The sequence below is a fragment of the Strongylocentrotus purpuratus genome, unplaced genomic scaffold (genome assembly GCF_000002235.5).
Source record: "Strongylocentrotus purpuratus isolate Spur 01 unplaced genomic scaffold, Spur_5.0 spur5_scaffold_16, whole genome shotgun sequence".
Classification (NCBI taxonomy): Eukaryota; Metazoa; Echinodermata; class Echinoidea; order Camarodonta; family Strongylocentrotidae; genus Strongylocentrotus; species Strongylocentrotus purpuratus.
The window spans coordinates 24,878,794-24,902,075 of NW_022145601.1; the positions used below are offsets into that span (position 1 = coordinate 24,878,794).

Here is a 23,282-nt window from a genome sequence, read left to right on the forward strand (position 1 = left end):
TAGCCGTTCACTATTTGTTTCGTTAGTCATCAAAAGTGGGCGAAAATTCAAGTATGAAGTGAGGCATATTCATCTTGTTTACTTCTAGGTAATCCATAACAGTTCAGGAATTCTTTTTCTTCAAGCACTTCATAGACAATAGGCCAATAATGTAACCAAATTTATGCATATGCCTTTGTGAAATTCCTCAATATAAATAATATCATTCACCTGTTACAAATAATTGTATCTCAATAGTGAAAATTCAAATTGCATTCATTAGTTGTTGCTAGGTAGGACAAACATTATGGCTTGCCCTATCTAACAACACATAAGATAAGCAATTTAAAATCTTACTATTGAAATACATATTCTTCACAGGGGAATGAAATAATTTGTATTAACTAAAGGGATTTCTCAAAGACGTATTCAATCAAATTAAATTAGGTTACATTACGAAAAATGGCCTATTGAAACGCCTGATGTTGAATTTATATTCCCACATAGTTTTTCCAGTACCTTTCAACATTATGTTAAATGTATTATATGTACTACATTGCAAATGTCACTCTATTTCTCTATTATAGTATCAAAAAGTGTAAATGAACAATGAAGTTTATTTTGTGAGTTCAAATTTGACTATGTCTTATATCTTTTATTATAATATTCTATTTCATTCTATAGGCGGATTACCACAATCTAATTGGTATCACAGCAGAATTAGTAGACACACTGGAAAGCTGCATCAAAGGAAAAACGGTAATTTATTATTTTAGAAGCTCTTGTGTTTCTTTTACTTTATTTCATACATAATATGATGGATGCACAATCCACAGTGCAATGTAGCGTCAATTTCATGTGATGCATTATTGGAATAAGTCGACAAAAATAATAGCTGTGGCATTTAAGCAGACTGGCATTATTATAAATATTACATTATATCGTCCTTGTTTTCACGAAGTGACGGTAGTGAGGAAAAACGTAACGCAAAGTGAATGCAATTTTTTTTCACTACCGTCACTTCGTGAAAACAGCGACGATATTATGGATAAATCATAATCTTCATGAAATTGCATCATATATATAAACCGAGAACCATGTGGTCCACGGTCCGGGATCATGTCATCTCTACAAACAAGACCAAATTTCAAGTAAAATGACACCTTTGATGTCAATTTACATGTATGTGCAGAATAAACAATACTTGGTGTCATATGGGACATTATACTTGATTTTCCTATTTTCCTGTTATAAATGTTGTTATTATTATTACAGGTTACACCGGAATATGTTCAGAGGGTATGCCAGAGACTCTTCTCAAATCAGTTGAGTGAATCAGTTGATGTCACAAGACCTCCAACGGTAAGCTTTCTCTTTTGTTCACTTAACCCATTGCTTACGGGATTTTCTGTACTAAGCTTGTGGGAAAGAATGGAAAGAAAAGAAAAGAAACTCGCCTTCAACAGTTTAACAGATCTTTACAGACATTGTTACTTCATGTGCAATCTATGGACTGTAATTTTGGATTAGATCAGATTTTACAAAAGGCATTTCTTGTATTGATGAAAGGCATAGACCGTTTTAACAGTTTTCTGATCATGAATTCAAGAAAGTAACTTCATTGTGATAAGTTTTACATAAAAGAAAACTTTTTATAAATTTTACATGAATCTTTTTTCTTTAAAAAACAAAATTAAATGTATCCTCATATATTTCTTAAATGCATTTTGTAAAATTGTGAGCCATTCAGCTATTGGCTGTCATTGACAGATTGTAATAATCCATGAATAAATGAATAAAGAATATCAAAATAGTGAATGAAAATATCACTTTTTATTTTCTGTAAAGAATGAAAAATAATCTTTTTGCACTGTGGTGGAAACAGCTCTAAAATGATAGATTTCATAGTTCCAATATATTGTCACCACCCGTATTGTCTTGCCTTCTATCAAATTTTGGAACAAGATTTGAACATCATTTCAAACGTTCAAAATATACTTTAAGGAAATTTAACATTGATAAGTTGCTGAGTGACCACAGATTTTGATAATTGTGAGTCATAATGGAACATGTAAGATAGTAACTAGAAGCAGTTGCATTTTTTTAGAAGTAGTGATGATTTGTTTAAATTCAATTTGTATTGTTATTTCATTTCTGCAGGCTGCTTCAGTATTGAAAGTTTCAATGCAACCACAACATAGGTAAGATGATTCAAAAATCTTGCATTAAGTTATTTTGTGTCTTTTCTTTTTTCCAGTGGAACTTGTAAAATGTACCTTCACTCACTGTATTCAATGATGACTAAACAAAACACTGTCCAAATGTTGTTTGAAAATTCAGGTTTGCATGGTGAGAAGATAACTTAGAGATTAAATTTGAGGTACAACCATGTGGACAGTTGTACCGCCAACAAAAAATGTAGTCTGCTTAAAGGTAATACAAAGTTTTGGTATGGGGTCATGAATCTGATTCAAATGAACATATTGGAAGCATATACGATCCTACAATATTCAGTGATCGTTGTCGCGGTCGAAATCGACTCTAAAGTTATGAAATTGTAAATAATAAACACTTTATGTTGAATAGCTCCCTCTCAAGGTCAATATATCAGTTAAGCTATAAAACAATGTTTATTGACTAAAATTGACTGATTAGCTATTCTCGTTCGGAAATTATATACCACACTAGATTTTCATGGTCGCAGCTACCATTGAACGGCCGTAGGAGCTATTTGAAATTCATCAAAATTTACTGGGAGCACCGGTAAATCTTTATATTCAATTTGTCTCGAAAGCAGAAGTGTTTTAGGGGCTAAAATTTATGGTGTTTTTAAAACATCCACAGGGGCATCCAAATATATTAAAATTGTAAAGAATCACTATCCACCCATTTTTCAAAATTTCCCAAAACTTTGTAATACCTTTATTAAAGGCTTGATTAAAATAAATGTTATGCAGGAAGTAAAGGATCTCAACTGGAAATGGGACTAGAAAGAGTCTGATCTCTATAATTATCTCCAACCTTTTGTAGCTGATTGTGGGTTGTTACCTTCAGATTTGTTTTCTTGTATTTCTTTTGCTTATTCATCTATTGCACAGATTCTTCCATATCGTTGGGCAGATACACAAACTAAATATCTTTAGCTTCTTTACATCCATTTTATATGATTATGTGAGAATGTATATTCTGCCATTACCTGATATCAAGATCACTTTTAAACTTGTTCTTGATGGATATGATGGGTGTGATAGTAAAAATTAGATTAATAATTATTGCGCTTTCAGTTACCAAATGATAATCATTGATTTAGTAATGCATTAATCTTACATTTCGAAGATGCAGATAGATTTTTTTCTTCTGTTTATCAAAACTTTCTGCAAAAGAAATGTCCTTGTGGCAGAACGAAAAGTAGATGTACATACAGGGTTAGTGATTATCTCTAGGACTTAATCAGTAATAAGAACTTCAGAAAAATACTGCATCTCAGTGGGTTTTGGTTTCCTGGGGGGGGGGGGGCGTTTCACATAACTTGTCATCAGTGACAAATGACAGTTTTTGTTATAAGCTACTGAAATCCTTACTTCTGAATGGTTATCAGCAGATTTGTCACTGATTTTTGTCATTTGTCATTGAAAAAAGGCTTTGTGAAACGGGTCCCTGATTGTATTATTTTGCTTGGTTGGTTCTTATCTACGAGTTATGGTGATTAGGTGGTTAATATGCATTTAGTCTGCTGTGTATGTTTGATTATTTTTGTTGTTTTACTCGTTGATCCCTGTAGTACCATCCCCGAAGAAATAAGGTGAGAAAATTAGGACCGACTTCTTTATCTAACCATTTTTCTTTCTTTCTTTTCTCCTCCTTTAACAGCTAAAATAACAAATTTCTAAATTAAATATGAATTACTATGACTCTTTCTATCTCATCATCCTTTATGTCGCTCATGGTGTGAAAAACATGTTTGTTGACATCTGTTAATCTTGCGTAGTGTTGCCACTGTTTGAACTTTTAACATTTTTATGCCTCCGTTACGAAGTAGCCGGAGGCATTATGTTTTCGGGTTGTCCGTCCGTCCGTACGTACGTCCCGTTCTCGTGATCGCGTTATCTGAAGAACCGATTGATGGATTCCTGCCAAACTTTGGTCATGTATGTATCTTGCAGATCCAATGAACTGATTAGATTTTGGGGTCACGAGGTCAAAGGTCAAAGGTCACAGGGCTCATTATGTACACAAAAACAGCTCGTGATCGCATTATCTGAAGAACCGATTGATGGATTCCTGCCAAATTTTGGTCATGTATGTATCTTGCAGAGCCGATGAACTGATTAGATTTTGGGGTCACGAGGTCAAAGGTCAAAGGTCACAGGGCTCATTATGTATGCAAAAACAGCTCGTGATCGTGTTATCTCAAGAACCGATTGATGGATTCCTGCCAAATTTAGGTCATGTATGTTACTTGCAGAGCCGATGAACTGATTAAATTTTGGCGTCACGAGATCAAAGGTCAAAGGTCACAGGGCTCATTATGTATGCAAAAACAGCTCGTGATCGCGTTATCTCAAGAACCGATTGATGGATTCCTGCCAAACTTAGGTCATGTATGTTACTTGCAGAGCCGATGAACTGATTAAATTTTGGCGTCACGAGGTCAAAGGTCAAAGGTCACAGCGCACATTATGTCTGCAAAAATAGCTTGTTATCGTATTATCATTCGATCAGATTGATGGATTCTTGCCAAACTTAGATCATTTATGTATCCTGCAGAGCCAATGAACTGAGTAGATTCTTGGTTCATAAGGTCAAAGGTCAAAGGTCATGGGCTCATTATGTATACAAAAATAGCTTGTGAACGCATTCTCATTAGAACTGACACATGGATTACTATTTAACTCGGGACATCTTGCAGAGCCAATGAACTGAGTAGATTTTAGGGTCATGAGGTCAAAGATCAAAGGGTCATATATGTATATGAGAAATTGCTTGTAATCACGATATTCTGAGAACCTGTTAATGGATTACAATTGAACTTGAATTTGAAAAATTTCTTCTGTTTTGGTTTGTAAAATTGCTCTGTGACGGAGGCATCATTTTCGACTGCGTGCAGTTGTAGTTCCATCTAGTTTCTTGTAATTTCATTCCAGTTGTCTTACTTTCTTTAACTTTTACACAAAATTTGAAATTGACTCACATGTAATATACCATTGATATGTTTACCACCTGATATACACTTATTACAAAAAGGATTATGAAAGGTCGCATAGTGTCACAATAGAATGCAAATGGCTTATCAAAGTTAATTCCTCCTTGGAGGATCTTTCTAACTGGGGCAGTGTATGCATCAGAGTCTGAATGATGATAACTGGGCCCTGTTTCATAAAAATTGGTATCAATAACAAGTGTTGAATTTCAATGACAACTTTGCTCTCAGCCAATCAGATTCTATTCCTTAAAGTCAGCCCACCAGTTTAGCTTCAATCTTTCTTTGTACATGTACTCTATCAAATATTTCTTGTAGGATGCTGCTGCAATTCCTGTCTGTTTTCATTTGTAGTTCTTTATCATTCTCTTTTCGTCCTAATGCAATCAGGTGTAATGAGTTGTACAATACTTAGATAGTTTGAATAACAAGATTTCTTATCATGTGCACAGGGCGCGACAAACCCGCTTGCCCGACGTCCCGGGGCAACCAAATTGAGCCGTCGGGCAAGTAAATCAAATTATCACTTGCCCGATTCGGGCAAGTGATACTTTTACAGTAATTTCCTAGTGTCCAAGAACTCTACCATTCACCCGTCAACTTCTTACCCGTCGTCAAAATCCAGAAGCAAAAAAGCGATCGTTCCGATTTCGAAAAAACTTCACAGACAGCTAGCCAGCTCAGCTAGCTCAGCGCGCATGCAACAGTGACACTTCAAGCCATGAATGCCGCTCCGCCTCCACGCACGGCCGGCCGTGAGCTAGCTAGAGACAGCTAGCGCGATCGTACCAGCTGCGAGCTTATTCGCGCTCTCTCTCTCTAGCTCTGCAGGCCGCACCGACAGGCCTTTGCTATTCTCTGATTGCCGATTGGTTGAATCACGCCAAATATGACGTCATTATTCTAGGGAAATGAACACGTGCGAATCGGAATGGAATAAACAACAGGGATTTTCTAGTAAGTACAAAAAGTCAAATGTTTGATATTTATTCATAATGACTGTTAATGATTGTGAACATATTATTTAAAACTCGCTGCTCATATAAATCAGATGAATGTTTTTGTCTCGTTTTCAATTTATTACTGCGGTCTCAAGATCCGACCGAGCGAGTCATTTTGATAATAGTATCGAGACCCCCAGAATATAAGCCGTTGTTGTTTTGTTTTCATGGTTTTAGCGACGTTGTTTAGTCTAGTTTTCGCATACTTATCCGAGATTTATCGTAAAATATCTTCAATATTATTATTTAGTAAGAATTTACAAATTTTGGCATGATATTTATAGCAGTGAATGATGAAATAAAAATGTCCGTACTTTATTTAAAATAGTTGATTACCCATTATTTACATGACGTTTCTTGATGGAAGAGTTGACCCAAATTATTAACAGCTGAAAATTAGCCTACGTTTCCAAATGACAGCGGCTTGCACAGACACACATGTGATGTTGCACCATGGTACATGTGGCTACCATTAATGACATGTTTGTATCATATTTTTTACAACAGGGTCATTATGCTTTTTTACATGACTGAATATTAAAAACTTAAACCTGCTTGAACCATTCTACCTTGCCGAGATTCATGTGAATCTGATTATTTATGGAGAATCAATAAAATGCGTTTTTTAAACCTTCAACCATCCTTTGTTGACCATTTTCTTTGACATATTAGGTTATTATTCAGTACAGTTACACTGTACATGTATGTGCATTAATTTGCTATCTAAAACACTAACTTATCATTACGAGATAATAAATGCTTTAACCTCGAGTCCTTTTTCGCTTTAAAGTTTTGGGCAAGTGGAAATATTGTTTGGGCAAGTAAATTGAAAACCCACTTGCCCGACAGGGCAAGTGGTGAAAAAAATTCTTGTAGCACCCTGGTGCAAAAGCTCATCGTAAATCAAACTACATATTGTTTGCTGAGAAACTAAATGAGCTTCACTTTTTTTGGTGATGGATGTTAAAAAATGATTTTTAAAAATCATGTAGAGCAAAAAGAGAACTTTTCTTAGTTTACTCCCCATTCTTCTTTCAAGAAATAAATGACTTCTTAATTTCTGGTTGAAGAATAAAATGTAAACAAATCTTCTTTGTTGCTCACTTCAGATAGAAAGGATTTTAATAATATGTACCAGTATTACCAATTCATAGAACAAGACAAGATGCATGAGATCTTGTAGAATTATCTATACCTACAAAGTGAATGATATGGTTCAGCAGACGATATGTGATGTGTGCATCATCAATCATCGACATGTACATAAAAAGTTGAAGTCATCTTTTTTTTAACATACTGATTTTCTCAATATTTACTACAAGATTCTACCACTTTCAGTTGTTAGTGTTTTCTAACTTAATTTTCATTCATCTGCAGATTCTAGCTTCAATTATGAATAATATTTTTTTTTCCTCAAATGCAATTTCAGTGCAAGTCTTTAATGTGACATTTTCTGCTTGTTCTCTTTCTTTCTTTGTTACAAAATGTTGTCACATTGTTCATTGCAAATGATATAAAAGAAAGAGAGAAAGAAAGAGAGAGAGAGAGAGAGAGAGAGCAAAATCCTCAATATACATGTTATATGTACACTATGTACAATTTTACAAATCATGTCTAGAACACAGTATTTTGATTACGGCATTCATTTTATATCTAGACTCATTCGTCACATTTTGCTATTTCTTTGCTCAAGAAGAATAAAAGTTTGGAATTGGCCATGTACAGTACACGGAAACCAGGAAAATACAAATGAAATGTAACTTTGAAACAATACACATTTTCAGACTACATCTCCATACCAACCAAACTATTGTTTAACTTAGACTGAACTCAGACTGTGGTCGAACTAAACTGGACTTCCAGAAACAGAAATGGAGTTAAACCCAACTTGGACTAGACTTATGATCGAGTTCATGTTTATTTAAACTGTTATTTAACTTAGACTGGAGTTTAAAGCCACACTGTCCTTCTTGTAGCTACTTGCTCCCTTTATATAGAAAACAATGCCTAATCAGTGACCATTGGTCCCCCATGATCCTCTTTTTCTTATGTTAATTAAGAGCTGAGTTGATGAGATAACCATCTGTCCAGTGATCTTGTAGGATGGTCTAATCCCTCCTATAAACTAGTACAGATAAGCTTTAAGTGAAACCCCACTTCAGAATATTTGCCTATGAGGCGATACACCTCCGGGTTGCGGCTGATGATTTGAACTAATGTATGAATGAATATATTGACTCCTGCAGGGATGCTTTGCCTATACTGCCCTCACTTGACTACAAGGTGGTGAAGAAAGACATGGTATCAGCAGATGACAGAAGAGTGGCCTTACTACTCCAATCCCTCAGATGGGTGAGATTTGTTCCGAAATATAAAGTCTAACGAGGGAGTGTTTCACAAAGACAAAGATCGACTTTAAGTTGGACTTAACTATGGCAGGCCATTCATGCCACTGGTTGCTCTCACCATTATGATCTAAAGATAATATTTTTTTCTTCAATAATTATCAAAAAATGTAAATTCTGTAGATTTGAGACCTTGATTTGTACGTCCCTTGAGAGACCAATGCCATTAAATGGTGAGAGGAAACCGTGGCTTGAACGGCCTGCCATAGTAAAGTCCAACTTAAAGTTGATCTGTTGGTTAACCCCATAGAATCTTACTTTTGTACATTTAAACTTACATTTTGCAATAAAATGTTTGATCACATAGTAAAGGTTAAATAATAAGATCTATTCTGTAGTTTTCTGTACTATTTTGCAATGTTTGGTGGAACATGATGCCTACATGTGTTGTTTATGCTACAGTGTATCGTTAGTAATTTCTGTGTGACAGTTGGGGCTGTACTTGACTGTGTGCATTCCCATTATGCTGAATTTTGTTGTTTGTTTTTACCATGACATCACATATAGCGTTTGACTCGCAGTGAGCCTGGTGAGCAGAGGGGTGAAGTGATCTCAGCGTTCATCAAGAATGATATCTTAGGCTGTGCACATCGGAGCTCCCACAGGGTAAGAACACAGTATGTTATAACATGTTATAAAATGGGTTCAAGAATGTAGCCAATAAGAAGCGTCAATATTAATCACGTGACCGTGCATTAGTTTTTACTATATGCACAGTACCATCTGCATGGAGTGCATTTTGGTGATAACAACTGTGGGTGAAGGTTGCGGGGAGACATCTTATGGCCTTGCTAAGTAAGATTGTCGACCCATTTTATAGAACATATAATACACAGGTTTTCATTCCTGACGTTATGTCGATGCAGCGCTATTCGGGTATTCACGATGGCACAAAATACACTTGGCTACACCTCGTTAATTTCATTGCATCATATTGAATACCCTCATGCGCTGCATCGACCATAACGCACTAACACCTATGTAGTACTTTTATACCAGTAGATTGATATCACAATCTTCATCTAACTGCTATGTCAGATACAAGATACAATGTGAGTGATGTGAGAGGTGTCGTAGTCGAGTAGTTCAAGTACTTGGCTTGAAATGCAAAAGTCTTGGGTTCAATCCAAACACGGCACTAATGTCCTTTGGCAAGGCATTAATCTACATTTGCCACTCCATACCCAGGAGAGAAATGGGGACATGGTAGGGTAATGACAGCCCTTGTGTTGGTAATTGGCTTATGCCCTCAGGGTGACCATATGGTAGGAATGCTCCCCAGGGACAAATATAGTGCACTTTGTGAATGATTCCGATGAACAAGATAATAATAATAGCCTAATAGCCTAATAGTCCACTCCAAATTTTATTAAACCGAAACAGAAGTTCTTTTTGCCCAATTGATCGTGAGCCCGGCAGCCACTGAGCAGCGCCAGATCGACGTTGCTCTATCCCTTATTGTTGAACGCTAAACAAGGTAGCAACAACTCCCATCTTTTAACGTCTTTTGGTATGACGCGGCCGGGGTTTGAACCCACGACCTCCCGGTTGTGAAGCGGATGCTCTACTGACTGAGCAACACGCCAACATCTGTAAAGTGCTTAGAGACGGTGTTTTGTATTAAGCACCATATAAATCCAGATTATCATTATTAAACCAAACTACAAACATTACACAGATATATTTTACCCCCGCCTCCTTTGTTTTTTGTTGGGGGGGGATGCTTGACATTGCTGATATGACTGATATTGAATGCTGTTTTCTTATTTGTATCTTTACCAGGAGAAAGTTATAGAGATTCTTACTGCTGCTTCTGATGAGGTAGTACAGCAATACATGGCTAGGCTCTTCAATGCATTTGCCTCACTCTCAGTCGGTAAGTGGGCTTAAATATGGTATGGTTATATTTTCATATAATTGGTCATTGTGTGTCCCATATGTTATCAAGTATCATGGAGGTGATGATAATAATAAAAAATAATAGCAACATTTCTTAAGTGTGCATATCCATCCAAAGGAAAATTCTCAAGTCACATACAAATATGAAAATGCAGATGACAATGGATAGCAATAAATAAAGTAATCATGGAAGTTAAGTGAAAGAGTCACTTACTTGTGTGCCATTAGATACAAAAATATGAAGCGCAATATTCTTAAAGATAAAGTTGAGTTCTGGTCATTTCTTTCACAATGCAATCGCATTGTGAAAGAAATGTGGAATCGATCAGAAAAGGTTGATCATCTAGCATATAAGTATTGGTGTGTACTGCAAGGTTAGAATCATTCAAATGATAAGAAATTTGGCCCAGTCTTGGTAAACAAGCGCTGTACACAGAAAAATGTATATGGGACTACACAAACATGTGCCATAAAAATCTGTCCCGATTTGTATGATGTTACATGCCATATTTAGCATACTAGGGCTTTTGAAGAGCCATACTTTTCAGGGAACATTTTTTAACTGATGTTCTTCCACACTTGCATAATACAATGATAACACTCAAAAATTATTTTTCACCTCTTCCCAAAACTTAACCTTCTCTTTAAATAAAATCTGTGGTAAGCCATCAGGACTCCTGTGGCGTAATGTATGTGAACAAACCCTAACTGTTCTTTTTCTCCTTCACAGGCAGGACATATCTTGGGCAGTATCCTCACATTGTTGATACTCTTCAGATAGCATTACAGTCAGAAGATAAAGACTCCATCACACGGGAGAACGCACTCGGCACCCTCCAAAAACTCAGTCTAAAGTAAGACTCTTCCTATTCTTATGCTTCATGATACAAGTTAAAAGTTATCTGAAAGTATAAAGCTTACCCTCCAGAAACTCAGTCTATTGTAAGACCTCCTCCCGTTCTTACGCTTCATGATACCAGTTAAAAGTTATCTTAAAGTATAAAGCTTACCCTCCAGACTCGGTCTAATGTAAGACCTCCTCCCGTTCTTACGCTTCATGATACCAGTTAAAAGTTATCTTAAAGTATAAAGCTTACCCTCCAGAAACTCAGTCTATTGTAAGACCTCCTCCCGTTCTTACGCTTCATGATACCAGTTAAAAGTTATCTTAAAGTATAAAGCTTACCCTCCAGAAACTCAGTCTATTGTAAGACCTCCTCCCGTTCTTACGCTTCATGATACCAGTTAAAAGTTATCTTAAAGTATAAAGCTTACCCTCCAGAAACTCAGTCTAAAGTAAGACTCTACCTATTCTTAAGCTTCATGATACAAGTTAAAAGTTATCTTAATGTATAAAGCTTACCCTCCAGAAACTCAGTCTAAAGTAAGACTCTTCCTATTATTATGTTTCATGATACCACTTAAAAGTTATCTTAAAGTATAAAGCTTTTTATTGTGGATGATTTCACTTGCAATGCATAGACCATAGCTCAATACTAAAAATGATAATATTAATGATGATGATGATGATGATGATGATGATGAAAATGATGATAATGATAATGATGTTGATAATGATAATGATGAAAATGATGATAATGATGATGATAATGATAATAATGGTGATGATGATGATGTTGATAATGATAATGAAAATGATGATGATAATAATGATAATGGTGATAATGGTGACGATAATAATGATAATGGTGATGATGATGATAATGATGATGATGATGATCATCATCATGATTAAGATAATGATGATGATAATGATGTTGCAAAATGTAGATTAATATCTTGCTAAATAATAACTAATTGTATGATTGGCATAGCCATTCATAAATAGTTTGGTTCATGTCTTTATTTTTGGTTTATCTTTTATGGCAATTTTGCTTAATATCAATTCATTCAGTGTATTCAGTGTATTTATTTGTCCGATGTGAGTTCAACATGGATACTTGTTTCACTCGCATGTAAATTAAAGCCTCAGACATAGTTTACAAAAAACAGAAATAACATATTAAAAAATGGATACATTTTAGTGATGACAAAATCATAGTCTTACATAATATTGATTTTCATTTGTTATGGCTCGTTTCGGTTTCTATATCGTTATTATAAATTATCATGAAAAATGTTCAAGAGTAGTTAGCTTGATTAGTGATAAATTGCATTGATATTTTTTTCCTTCAGATTTGACAAAAACAGAAAGGAAAAAATTTATCCTTTTCTTACATTGTTCATCTTGAAATTGTGTATACCGGTAATGGCATTCATTAAGTCAATCAGTGCAATATTACCTGTACATGTGTTATCAATTCTATCTGTTCTCTATTTATTTGTACCTGAATTCCAAATTTGTAGGCGGCATCTGCAGACGTCGATGGTAGAGGGCGGTATCATCCAATGGTTGGTTACGGTCTTGGAAGATTCTGACTCGCTCTCCGACTACACCCTCGAATACTCCATAGCCTTACTCATGAATCTGTGTCTCAGGACATCGGGAAAGAGAAAGTGTATTGAGGACAAGACACAGATCCTTCATGTCATCAGTGATCTACTCGGGCATGAAGATAACGAGGTAGGGTTTAGGGGTCAAGAAGGGGGATGGGAGACTTGGGGGGAGAGGAGGGGGAGAGGAAGGGGGGTATCAGTCTTGCCCTCATGATTCAGTGACAACAAACTCCAACCCTCTACCCCCTTTCAAATTCTATGTAAATTATTTGAGTTCAAATCTAAACAGTTGTAAATGTAAATCGCCTTTATGATTAAAAAATCTAATAAATGGAAACTGCTCTCTAATAGACCTTCAAAAATCTTTTTAAAAATCTTCAGAATCTTTCAAAATTATGCTTCAGTTATGATGCAGTCACTTGTGAAGTGATATTTGAGTGAATACAACATATATATCTATATCACTTCAAGGCATAACTGTTGTAGTTCTTATTTTCTTTGAATTGGACTTTAGAGCACTCCTCTAATTGTATAGTTAATGAATGATAGCATTCATCTACATGTATGTTCTATTAGAAAGATAAATGTTCACTGTCAACCCTCTTTAGAATAGTGGAAAAAAAAACAGAGAAGGAAGGGGACATTAAAACAAATCGCTCTTTTTGGAGATTTGTAGTGCATAAATGTAAAGTCACATTCTTGTTGCCATTGCTGTCAAATTGTTTATGTTTTCAGATACGACCGTATGTGAACGGCACTCTCTACAGCATCCTGTCAGTACCAGACATCAGAGAGGAAGCCAAGTCTATGGTAAGAAATAGAATAAGACATAATTTTGTGATTAATTTCTATTTGCTTTTTTGATATGTAATGCATTATGCAAGTAGACCTACATATATTATGTTGTACAGCCTATCCATGTACAGTCAACCTGGTTTAGCGACCACCTGTCTACAAAGACCACATTTTTGTTTTCCCTTGAAAATGGATTCTCATTGAAACATGTACTAAAGGAACCTGTACATAAAGACCACTTTTGTGGTGATCTTTAAAGACAGGTTTCACTGTTCATGTATCAGAGAGGAAATATTAGGTTCATATCATGGTTGGAAATAAGGCATTTTATTCTATAGTTGTCTCTAAAGTTCCAACCCAGGTGTAGAATACTAAGAGCCTGTTGGGAACCAGTCCCTTGAATGCTTTAGGTCATGCTAAAGGTTTGTTCAGATTTGGCATGGTAAACCACAGCAAGAAAGCCGCAGCATTTTTATGAAGTGTAAAATAATAATAATAATAATATAGAGTATTTGTAATGCGCCAACACCACTTGACTAATGTGTTTGAGGCGCCATGGAGAAGAAAAACTACAAGTACACGAATAAACATAAAAAGTGAACAACAATGTGAAAGTAAATCTACTGGAAAGCCCCTTTGAACAAATGAATGGCAACTGCGTGCAACAAAGGACTTGTCTGTTTTCACTGAACCATAAAAAACGCCATGGTTTTAATGTGTCATATTTGAACGAGCTTAAGGCTGTTTGATATGGAATTGACGGGGAACACAACAAACTATCATGTTATTGCATGTACATACATGTATTTTAACATTGTGTATTTGCAGACCTGTCTGTTGATATCAGTAATGAATAATAAAGAAATTAACTGTGTTAAGATGTGTAATGTGTTTGAGAGTTAATGTACACAGAAGCTACTTTGCACTTCAGGTGGGGAATCATATGCCTTTCCAACAGAAACACTAGCATAATACCATTTCATTAGTCAATGCATACTTCACTTTATTTTGGAATGATAACGTATGCCCTATATATGTAATGTATGCTCTTTATCTATTAATGTATGCCCTATATATAATGTACAGTATGATCATACATTATGCATATTTTACAATATTTTGGATTGATCATATAATATATATTGTATAATCAAACATTGTACCGGTATGCCCCTATAAAGATATTTATTTTGTTTATGTACAGGGTATGGAGGAGATCTTGAAATGTTTTATCAAAGAAGATACACCAGAAATGAACAGACAAATTCATTTTATCATCAAACAACTCAACTCAGGTCTGTTATCTTTCAGGATTCTATTCAAAATCATCATACATCGTCCTCTTTTGCTTCATACTGTAATCTTTGTTTTTTGCCACACATGTGTTTTCAGAAAAGGTCCTTTTGGCAGCAAGATGACCAGAAATGATCATTGAGTATCAAGATAATACTAAATTTGTACATTAATAACAAAGGTTTATTCCATTCTAACATTATTATGTTTGTTGTTGTAGTTTTTTTAATTTTAGTTTTACTTCATTTGTCAAATTCAAGATTATATAGAGAAATAGGGAAATAGGGAGACAGTTAAAGAAAGTATCAACATTAGTGCACAAATGAGCGTTGAAAATTTGAATGATCCATAGGTCCTTTGATCATCCTTGTACATTTATATGTTCTTTCTACAGATGTGATAGGAGACGAGGTGGATTCAGATGACGAGGATGATGAGGACGAGGTTTGATTTTATTTAATGATTTGCGTAGTTCTTTGTGTAAGCCTGTATGGGCAGGGAGCATCCTGGTCTATAGAAATGATTTTTATGCCTCCGTTACGAAGTAGCCGGAGGCATTATGTTTTCGGGTTGTCCGTCCGTCCGTACGTACGTCCGTACGTACGTACGTCCGTCCGTCCGTACGTCCCGTTCTCGTGATCGCGTTATCTGAAGAACAAATTGATGGATTCCTGCCAAACTTTGGTCATGTATGTATCTTGCAGAGCCGATGAACTGATTAGATTTTGGGGTCACGAGGTTAAAGGTCAAAGGTCACAGGGCTCATTATGTATGCAAAAACAGCTCGTGATCGCGTTATCTGAAGAACCGATTGATGGATTCCTGCCAAACTTAGGTCATGTATGTATCTTGCAGAGACGATGAACTGATTAGATTTTGGGGTCACGAGGTCAAAGGTCAAAGGTCAAAGGGCTCATTATGTATGCTGAAACAGCTCGTGATCGCGTTATCTCAAGAACCGATTGATGGATTCCTGCCAAACTTAGGTCATGTATGTTATTTGCAGAGCCGATGAACTGATTAAATTTTGGGGTTATGAGGTCTAGGTCAAAGGTCATGCGGCTCATTATGCATGCAAAAATAGCTTGTGATCGCATTATCATTAGAACAGATTGTTGGATTCCTCCCAAACTTAGATCATGTATGTATCTTGCAGAGCCAATGAACTGAGTAGATTCTTGGGTCATGAGGTCAAAGGTCAAAGGTCATGGGCTCATTATGTATGCAAAAATAGCTTGTGAACGCATTCTCATTAGAACTGACAGATGGATTACTATTTAACTCGGAACATCTTGCAGAGCCAATGAACTGAGTAGATGTTAGGGTCATGTGGTCAAAGATCAAAGGGTCATATATGTATATGAGAAATTGCTTGTAATCACGATATTCTGAGAACCTGTTAATGGATTACAATTGAACTTGAATTTGAACAATTTCTTCTGTTTTGGTTTGTAAAATTGCTCTATGACGGAGGCATCATTTCGACTGCGCGCAGTCGAAGTTCCATCTAGTTAAAAGGGCAACATCTTAAAGTGATTGTCTTGTAAACAGGAATATTTTAGAGCCATTACATAATTTTACCTGAAGACAATTTATTTTGACTTCTGTATAAGGACAGAGCTGTGTTTTATATAAAGAGCAATGTGGTAACAGGCTTTCAGACCGCATTACATCTTAGAATGAAAAAAAAAAAATGTATTCATGTTCTTCAGTTTTTGAATTGGGTATTTTTCCATTGTCCATCTGTATGTAATTGAGATTTTTATGGAGATATTTCAATCAACTGATTATTGATATTGATATTATTTATCATTTAGGAGCACTAATAAAAAAAAGTATGATAGCGCTTATAAAATTACAGAATGTGAAGAGAAACATGGAATATGTAGACTCATAAAATTAGGCAAATTAAGTTACTGAGGGAAGAAGTATGTTGAAAGAGGCAAGACCGGTTAATTCTCTGATGGAATGTCGGATATTGTTCCATAATTTTGAAATCAGCCATTGTAAACAGTTTTTTGTTGGATGAGAGTCTGGATTTGGGAATAACTGGTTTCTATTTGTCAGTGGACGAGCAAAGGTTAAGAGCGGATGTTAATATTTGGAGGGTGTCATTAAGATATTGATATTGATACTTGAGGATCAACATGTTTAAATGTAAGATTGCTGATCCAGCACTATCAAAAGTTTGTGCATGTCTGGAAAAGCAATCGTTCATGTATTGCATCATAAATGCATAGCTGCCAACTATTTCTATTTTGGAGGAATGATTCCTACTTTTAGGTCTTCAAATTTAAGTTTGAACCCCTAGATTCCTCTCTTTTTCTCAACAGTTCTGTGCAAAATATTTTAAAAAAATAGACGGTATTCCTAATTTTTCCATGAGAGATTCCTAATTACTGCTGGGAAAGGTTGGTAGGTAGGTAAACAAGAACCAGAAGTTCAATTTAAGCTAAGAAAGATAACCAACAGTCTTTTCCAAGACTACCAACAGTACTTTTCAGAACTACACACAATCAAGAAATAGAGATTACCGGGAGTCCTTTCCACTGGTCTTCCGAATCCTCCCCCCTCTCTCTCACATGGAGCAACTGCAAGCTTACTGTATAAGAAAATCAAGTTGTGAAGAGTCCATAATGATAAGAATTGTTCTATTTTTGTAGGAGGACCAAGACCAAGATGCTATGGAAGCGGACCTTGATAAGGCTGAGGTCATCACAGTACAGGACGGAGAACTAGTAGGAGAAAAACTTCTCATGGCATATTATATGTGGGTAAGTTATCAGGAGTATAGGATCTAGATTAAAAGCTGAAGCAGTTAAAGATGTTCATGCGTGGGTATATAGTCTTTCATGGAGTAGGCAACTTGGCGATCACTACATAACACTGAGCCAACGGTTATTACGCTCCTGGCATACGTCTGCGTGCTGCCCTCTATATACCCACGCTTGAGCAACTTTAAATCACATCAAGAACAGCAGGAGAAAAAAATGGTATTCTGTATGTGGGTGAGTAGAGTTGTTATTTTTAAGTGGCCCAAACATTTGTCTTGAGATGTGAAGGTCATTTGTATGAGAGCTAGTATGGTACCAAGGTCCTCTGACAAGATAGTGGATCTGCATTTGCCACTCTTTACCCACGTGTAGTAATTCAGTACCTGGTAGGATTTATCTGTTGTTAAGGAGATAAAAGTCGTCGGAGCTAAAGCGGAATGATTGGAATGTGGTAAGTGCTCTACCAGAATAAAATAACTATTAGGTGAGTCCGGAATAGCTGCTTTCTGGTCAACATCTCCAATTAAGTTTTGCTTTCTTCAAATTAAAGTAAAACATAATTTAACAAAGAAATAAATGATAATTGTAGATAAAAGCATATACATTCAATGGTGTAGAAACAGTTAATATTGAAGATATTTGAGACTTTTAAAGAACAATCAACAAATCAAAGGTGAATCCCTTTGAAGATTTTAATTGGGTTATAATAAAATATCGCAAAAAATATTGCAAAGTTATTTACTTTACTTGTATCAAAGAGAACTGTTGCTGAGCTAGCGCCATGAGCGTCCCTGGACGGTGTGTGCGCTCTATAAGTTTACACTATTATTATTATTATTAAAAGCTTCAGGTCACAGTATTAAATGTTTAAGAGTATGCATGGATATAAAAACTCTTTATATGAATTACGATCTTACAACAAATAAAAAAGGAATCTCGTCAGTAGGTGAAGATAGAAAAACAGATTGATAAGACAGGAGTTGGTATGTGCAGGGGTTGAAGTATCTTCATGAACATGTACATTTCTTCTGATGCAGGATGGAAGAACAGCTTCAAGAAGTGGAAGTCCGCAATCCACAAGGCCTACCAGTAAACAAAGGTAAGAACTTCATCCAATGTTTTTATTTTAACCCGTTTTACCTACATGGCCCTGTTTCACAAAACTGGATATCAATAACAAGTTACAATATAGCTGTTGTAAGCTACTGAAATTGTGGCATTTTATTTGCTGAGAGCAAATTTGTCATAGAAGTTTTAGCATTTATTATTGATAACAAGTTTTATGAAACAGGGCCAAGGCTTAGTGTTTATATTTTATGTTTATGTCCAAAAGTGCACTTACCGGTATATCATTCACACACTGAGAGAAACAGCAAATGGTTTATATTTATTTGAAGAATGCAAGAACTTTTCACAAGTTACTTGCTGTTTCAATACAGAATAAAACTGAAAATCCTGTAAAATCCCTCAATATTCTCATATTTTTGCTGCAATAGGACATTTAAAAAAATATTGGCAGTTTGGGATGTCCAGGGGTCATATTTGGCTAAATGCATAATTTATGAGAATTTCAATTCATGACCATTATTTCAAAATGAAACCTAGAGGCCCGAATTCACAAAGCAAGGTTTGAGCTCAGACCAAGGTTTGAGGTCAAACCTCCTTTTGTTTCGTCAAACCTCCTTTTGTTCTTTACAAACCAGGTTTGTAAAAAACGCGTAAAACGCGTCATATGACGTACGAAAACCAAGGTTTGTCGACAAACCTCCTTTGTGAATTCGGGCCAGAGAGTTTCTCACATGCATTTTCACAGCAATACTATTTCATTATTTTAATGACTTTAAAACCTGTAAAACGCGTCATATGACGTACGAAAACCAAGGTTTGTCGACAAACCTCCTTTGTGAATTCGGGCCAGAGAGTTTTTCTCACATGCATTTTCACAGCAATACTATTTCATTATTTTAATGACTTTAAAACCTGTCTGCACTAGTTTGGCCAGGGAGATTAGACTTCCCTGCAAGGTCACTGACAGGTGGTTGATCTCATCAAATGAGCTCTCAATTAACATAAGAAAAAGGGGATCATGGGGGACCAACAGGCACCGATTAGGGATTGTTTGCTATATAGACTAAGAGGGCGCAAGTAGCTATAAGTAGTACAGATGGGCTTTGTGTGTTCATTACCCTTGCAATGTTAGTGCCTGACGATGGAGAGCTGTTGATTTGATTCATTTCTTTTCTTATAGTGTTATGGAACCCTCACATCCCAGTGGTACAAATGGTCAGGTAAAAGGAATTTCTTTAGTCTTATTTTCTTTCTTTTTTCTTCCTCTCTCTTTCTCTCTCTCTCTCTCTCTTCCTCTTTATTTGTTCATTCTCTTCCATTGCTCATTTATTTTCAGTGTGTACAGATAAGGTTTCGACCTATTTCATTTAAACTGTCAGAGGCAAGCGGTATTCTTTACAGCTAATTAAATCAGTTTATGATTTTTAAATTGGCAACAGTAAAACTTTCTATTTGCCTATAGATATTACTTTTACATTCTTTCAACAATTTTTTTTATTTTTTTTTTTATCGTTTCATGAAATTTACTTACCCGTAATGTATACATGCATGTTGTTGGTGATGTTTAATTTTACCATACGGCATTTTAGGGAATATACAGTTGATTTTCATATAAAAGTTGTCGGATATTAATTGCAAGGTTGTAGTTGAAAGGGCCAATTTTGTAATGTAATCACATTTAATGGATAAATCTTTGTTAAGTGCTTTGTTACAAATTATTTCATTCACCTGTTACAAATAATTGCAATTCAATAGTCGGACTGCGAATTGCATACCGGTATATTACGTGTTGTTTGGCAGGGCAAGTCGTAATAGTTGTCCTACCTACATGTAGCAACAAATAATGTGTGCAATTTGCATTCTGTCTATTGAAATAACATAATTTGTAATGAAGCACTTAACAAAGATTTATCCATTAAAGGCATTGTTTAACAATGTTAAATCTGAGATGCATGGCCCACGTGTTACCAGTGTCTGTGATATGGTGTAATATTGAAGCCATAAACAAATTGCGCTTCAAAATGATCATAAAGTGCCTCAAAAAAGTAAAAATCTTTGAGTGACCAGTTTTTACCATACCGGTACTCATTTTCCCTAATAGACTGTAGTGTTATAAAAACTGTTAGGAAGACAACAAATAAGTTTAGATTTTCCAATCATGATATTAATCAGACAGGCGATCGGCTTGTAAAAGTCATTGGATTCCTGACTGACCTAAAGGTTTATAATTATGATTGCAGCATGAGCTAAATCCAAGATTTTGTTTCAGAATCTGAGGCAATGTTACTGAGTCACTTTATCAAAGATTTTTTCATTAAATTTTAATTACATTACAAAAATGGCGTATTGTCTTGTGATGTTTGTAGATCTCCAGACCTCAGACGAGCAGTGGAAGCCGAGCAGGATCCGCCCAAGCTCAACGAGGCGCTTCAGCACATGAGCCAGCAGCATCAGGTAAATCACATTCATTCCTTATCATATCCTCTATTACAGGGGTGTTCACACATACAGTGAATAAGGTAGTTAAGCATAGTGGAAGCTTCCAGAGATTAATGTAGCCTAATGTGTTGTAAGAACTGTTATAACTTCATAGATATATCAAAGTATTAGAAAATGAGATAACCCATTCTTTCTGTATCCTTTTAAAGTATACCAATCACCAATTTTCAGAATATGAGCTCCAAAAATAATACTTCTATAAAGAGATATTGCAAGTTGAAATACTCTCTCAGTTGAAATAATAGCAACTTGTGCAGAGACTGCTTGATACATCCATACCCCTTCACATAGGAAAAGGCTTGCACTGAACCTAAGTCTGACTCTATGTGTGGGCTTTCATGTTATTCTTCATATTCTTTTTTTTCATAGCTTATAGGATGCCAGATATTATTTAAAGGTTGATATTATACATTCTTGGTGCACATACATTTTCTTATGAGGTGATATACTCTTCAATGATAATTGGTACACTTAAAAATTTTCTTCTTAAGTGATCAATACACTTCTCTGTTCTATGTTTCTATGTAATGATCCATCTTATCTATCGTTTTTTTTGTGTGATTTATCAGGAGATCCATCTGAAGAGAACGAGTCTGAACCAGCTCAGCCTCACCCAAACGCACCAGTCACACCAGTCAAAAATAAATTTACTGGCAGGTGGGTCATGAGCTCTTTTAACATTCATTTATTTCAAGAGTTTACCTCTCATGAAACATCCAAATACAAATATGTCAGCTGTTATAGCATTGTCATCCAAAAATGACAATTTTATCAAATCTCCATTGTAGCTTAACAATTCACAAATGAATTTTAAAGGTACCTACTACCGTATCATCTAACAATGAACTGATCTCTACACTCTTATAATTGTTAACACCAAAACTTATATGTTTTCTCATTTTTAATGTCATACTAGTTATCTTGAAAAAAGTAATTCCATGCTGTAACTATATTGGTAAAATACAAACATGATACATGTTCTGAATTTAGAACTTAACCATAGTGATTTTTACCAAAATGATTTTATCCTATAAATATATTGGTATAGCACAAAACTTTGGTCTATTTTCTTAATTTTAGAACTTCTTACTTGTTATTATGACCTTAGTAATTCTATCTTAAAGATATATATTTGTTAAACACTTGATTACTATTATTATTAGTATTGTTATTATTATCATTATTAATAATAATGTCATACATGTAGTTATTATATATTTTTTTTTTACTAGTATTAGTATTATATCAGAATGTCTCTCTAGATATTTTGACCAAAGTAATTCTATTTTGTAAATGATATTTCTCCTCCTCAGAGTTGGAGAGTATGACAATGCCTTTGGGAGCAAGCCCAAGATCCCAAGAACTCCGGAGCCAGGAAACAGACCAGCTAGCAGGGGGATGACCCCGCCCCCTCCTATCAAATCATCCGATTCACCCCCTCTTAGCAGACCAGGCACAGGAACAAGCAGACAGAGTAAGTCAAACACCTCCAAAATTGTCCTGAAATCCGTTAAAAGATCGACATTGTAAGTTCTCTCTGTCTTCATTTAATACAAGATGCTCAATCATTCATAACAATCTGTCAGCTCTGTGTTATTGAAAGTTACTCTCTTCTTCTTATCGCGTCACTTCATTATGTATGTAAAAAATGTATTCATCTTTGTGCTTTCTTTTGCCAAGTTGTCACTTTAGATTAATGTGTTTACTGTTCTGCCCATTATTATATTGATTTATCATGAAAGTTATACATGTATTCAAAATGTATTTTTATTTCTGTCTTTCTGCATATTGCATGTTTCCTTAACTCAGTAACATTATGCATGCCTTTTTAGTCATCCCTTTTTAGTCATCCCTTTATTTTCTGGTCAAGGTAGTATTGTTACAGTCATATTCACATCATTTCCTGTCCCAA

At 35.4% G+C, this 23,282-nt stretch overlaps 1 protein-coding gene across 2 annotated transcripts in view; it reads left to right on the top strand.

Annotated features, from left to right (window-relative positions):
• The window catches only part of LOC762614 (lisH domain-containing protein ARMC9), a 36,177-nt gene that overhangs the window by 7,806 nt on the left and 5,089 nt on the right, over window positions 1-23,282 (top strand). For both annotated transcript variants that reach the window (XM_030987119.1, XM_030987120.1), the window contains exons 7-24: window positions 664-738; window positions 1,255-1,341; window positions 2,140-2,180; window positions 3,761-3,781; window positions 8,427-8,532; window positions 9,093-9,191; window positions 10,368-10,461; window positions 11,215-11,338; window positions 12,852-13,068; window positions 13,677-13,751; window positions 14,941-15,031; window positions 15,424-15,473; window positions 17,693-17,803; window positions 18,841-18,902; window positions 20,052-20,091; window positions 21,238-21,325; window positions 21,940-22,027; window positions 22,684-22,844. In XM_030987119.1, coding sequence (XP_030842979.1) covers window positions 664-738; window positions 1,255-1,341; window positions 2,140-2,180; window positions 3,761-3,781; window positions 8,427-8,532; window positions 9,093-9,191; window positions 10,368-10,461; window positions 11,215-11,338; window positions 12,852-13,068; window positions 13,677-13,751; window positions 14,941-15,031; window positions 15,424-15,473; window positions 17,693-17,803; window positions 18,841-18,902; window positions 20,052-20,091; window positions 21,238-21,325; window positions 21,940-22,027; window positions 22,684-22,844 — 1,630 coding nt within the window. The remainder of the gene's footprint in view (window positions 1-663; window positions 739-1,254; window positions 1,342-2,139; window positions 2,181-3,760; window positions 3,782-8,426; window positions 8,533-9,092; window positions 9,192-10,367; window positions 10,462-11,214; window positions 11,339-12,851; window positions 13,069-13,676; window positions 13,752-14,940; window positions 15,032-15,423; window positions 15,474-17,692; window positions 17,804-18,840; window positions 18,903-20,051; window positions 20,092-21,237; window positions 21,326-21,939; window positions 22,028-22,683; window positions 22,845-23,282) is intronic.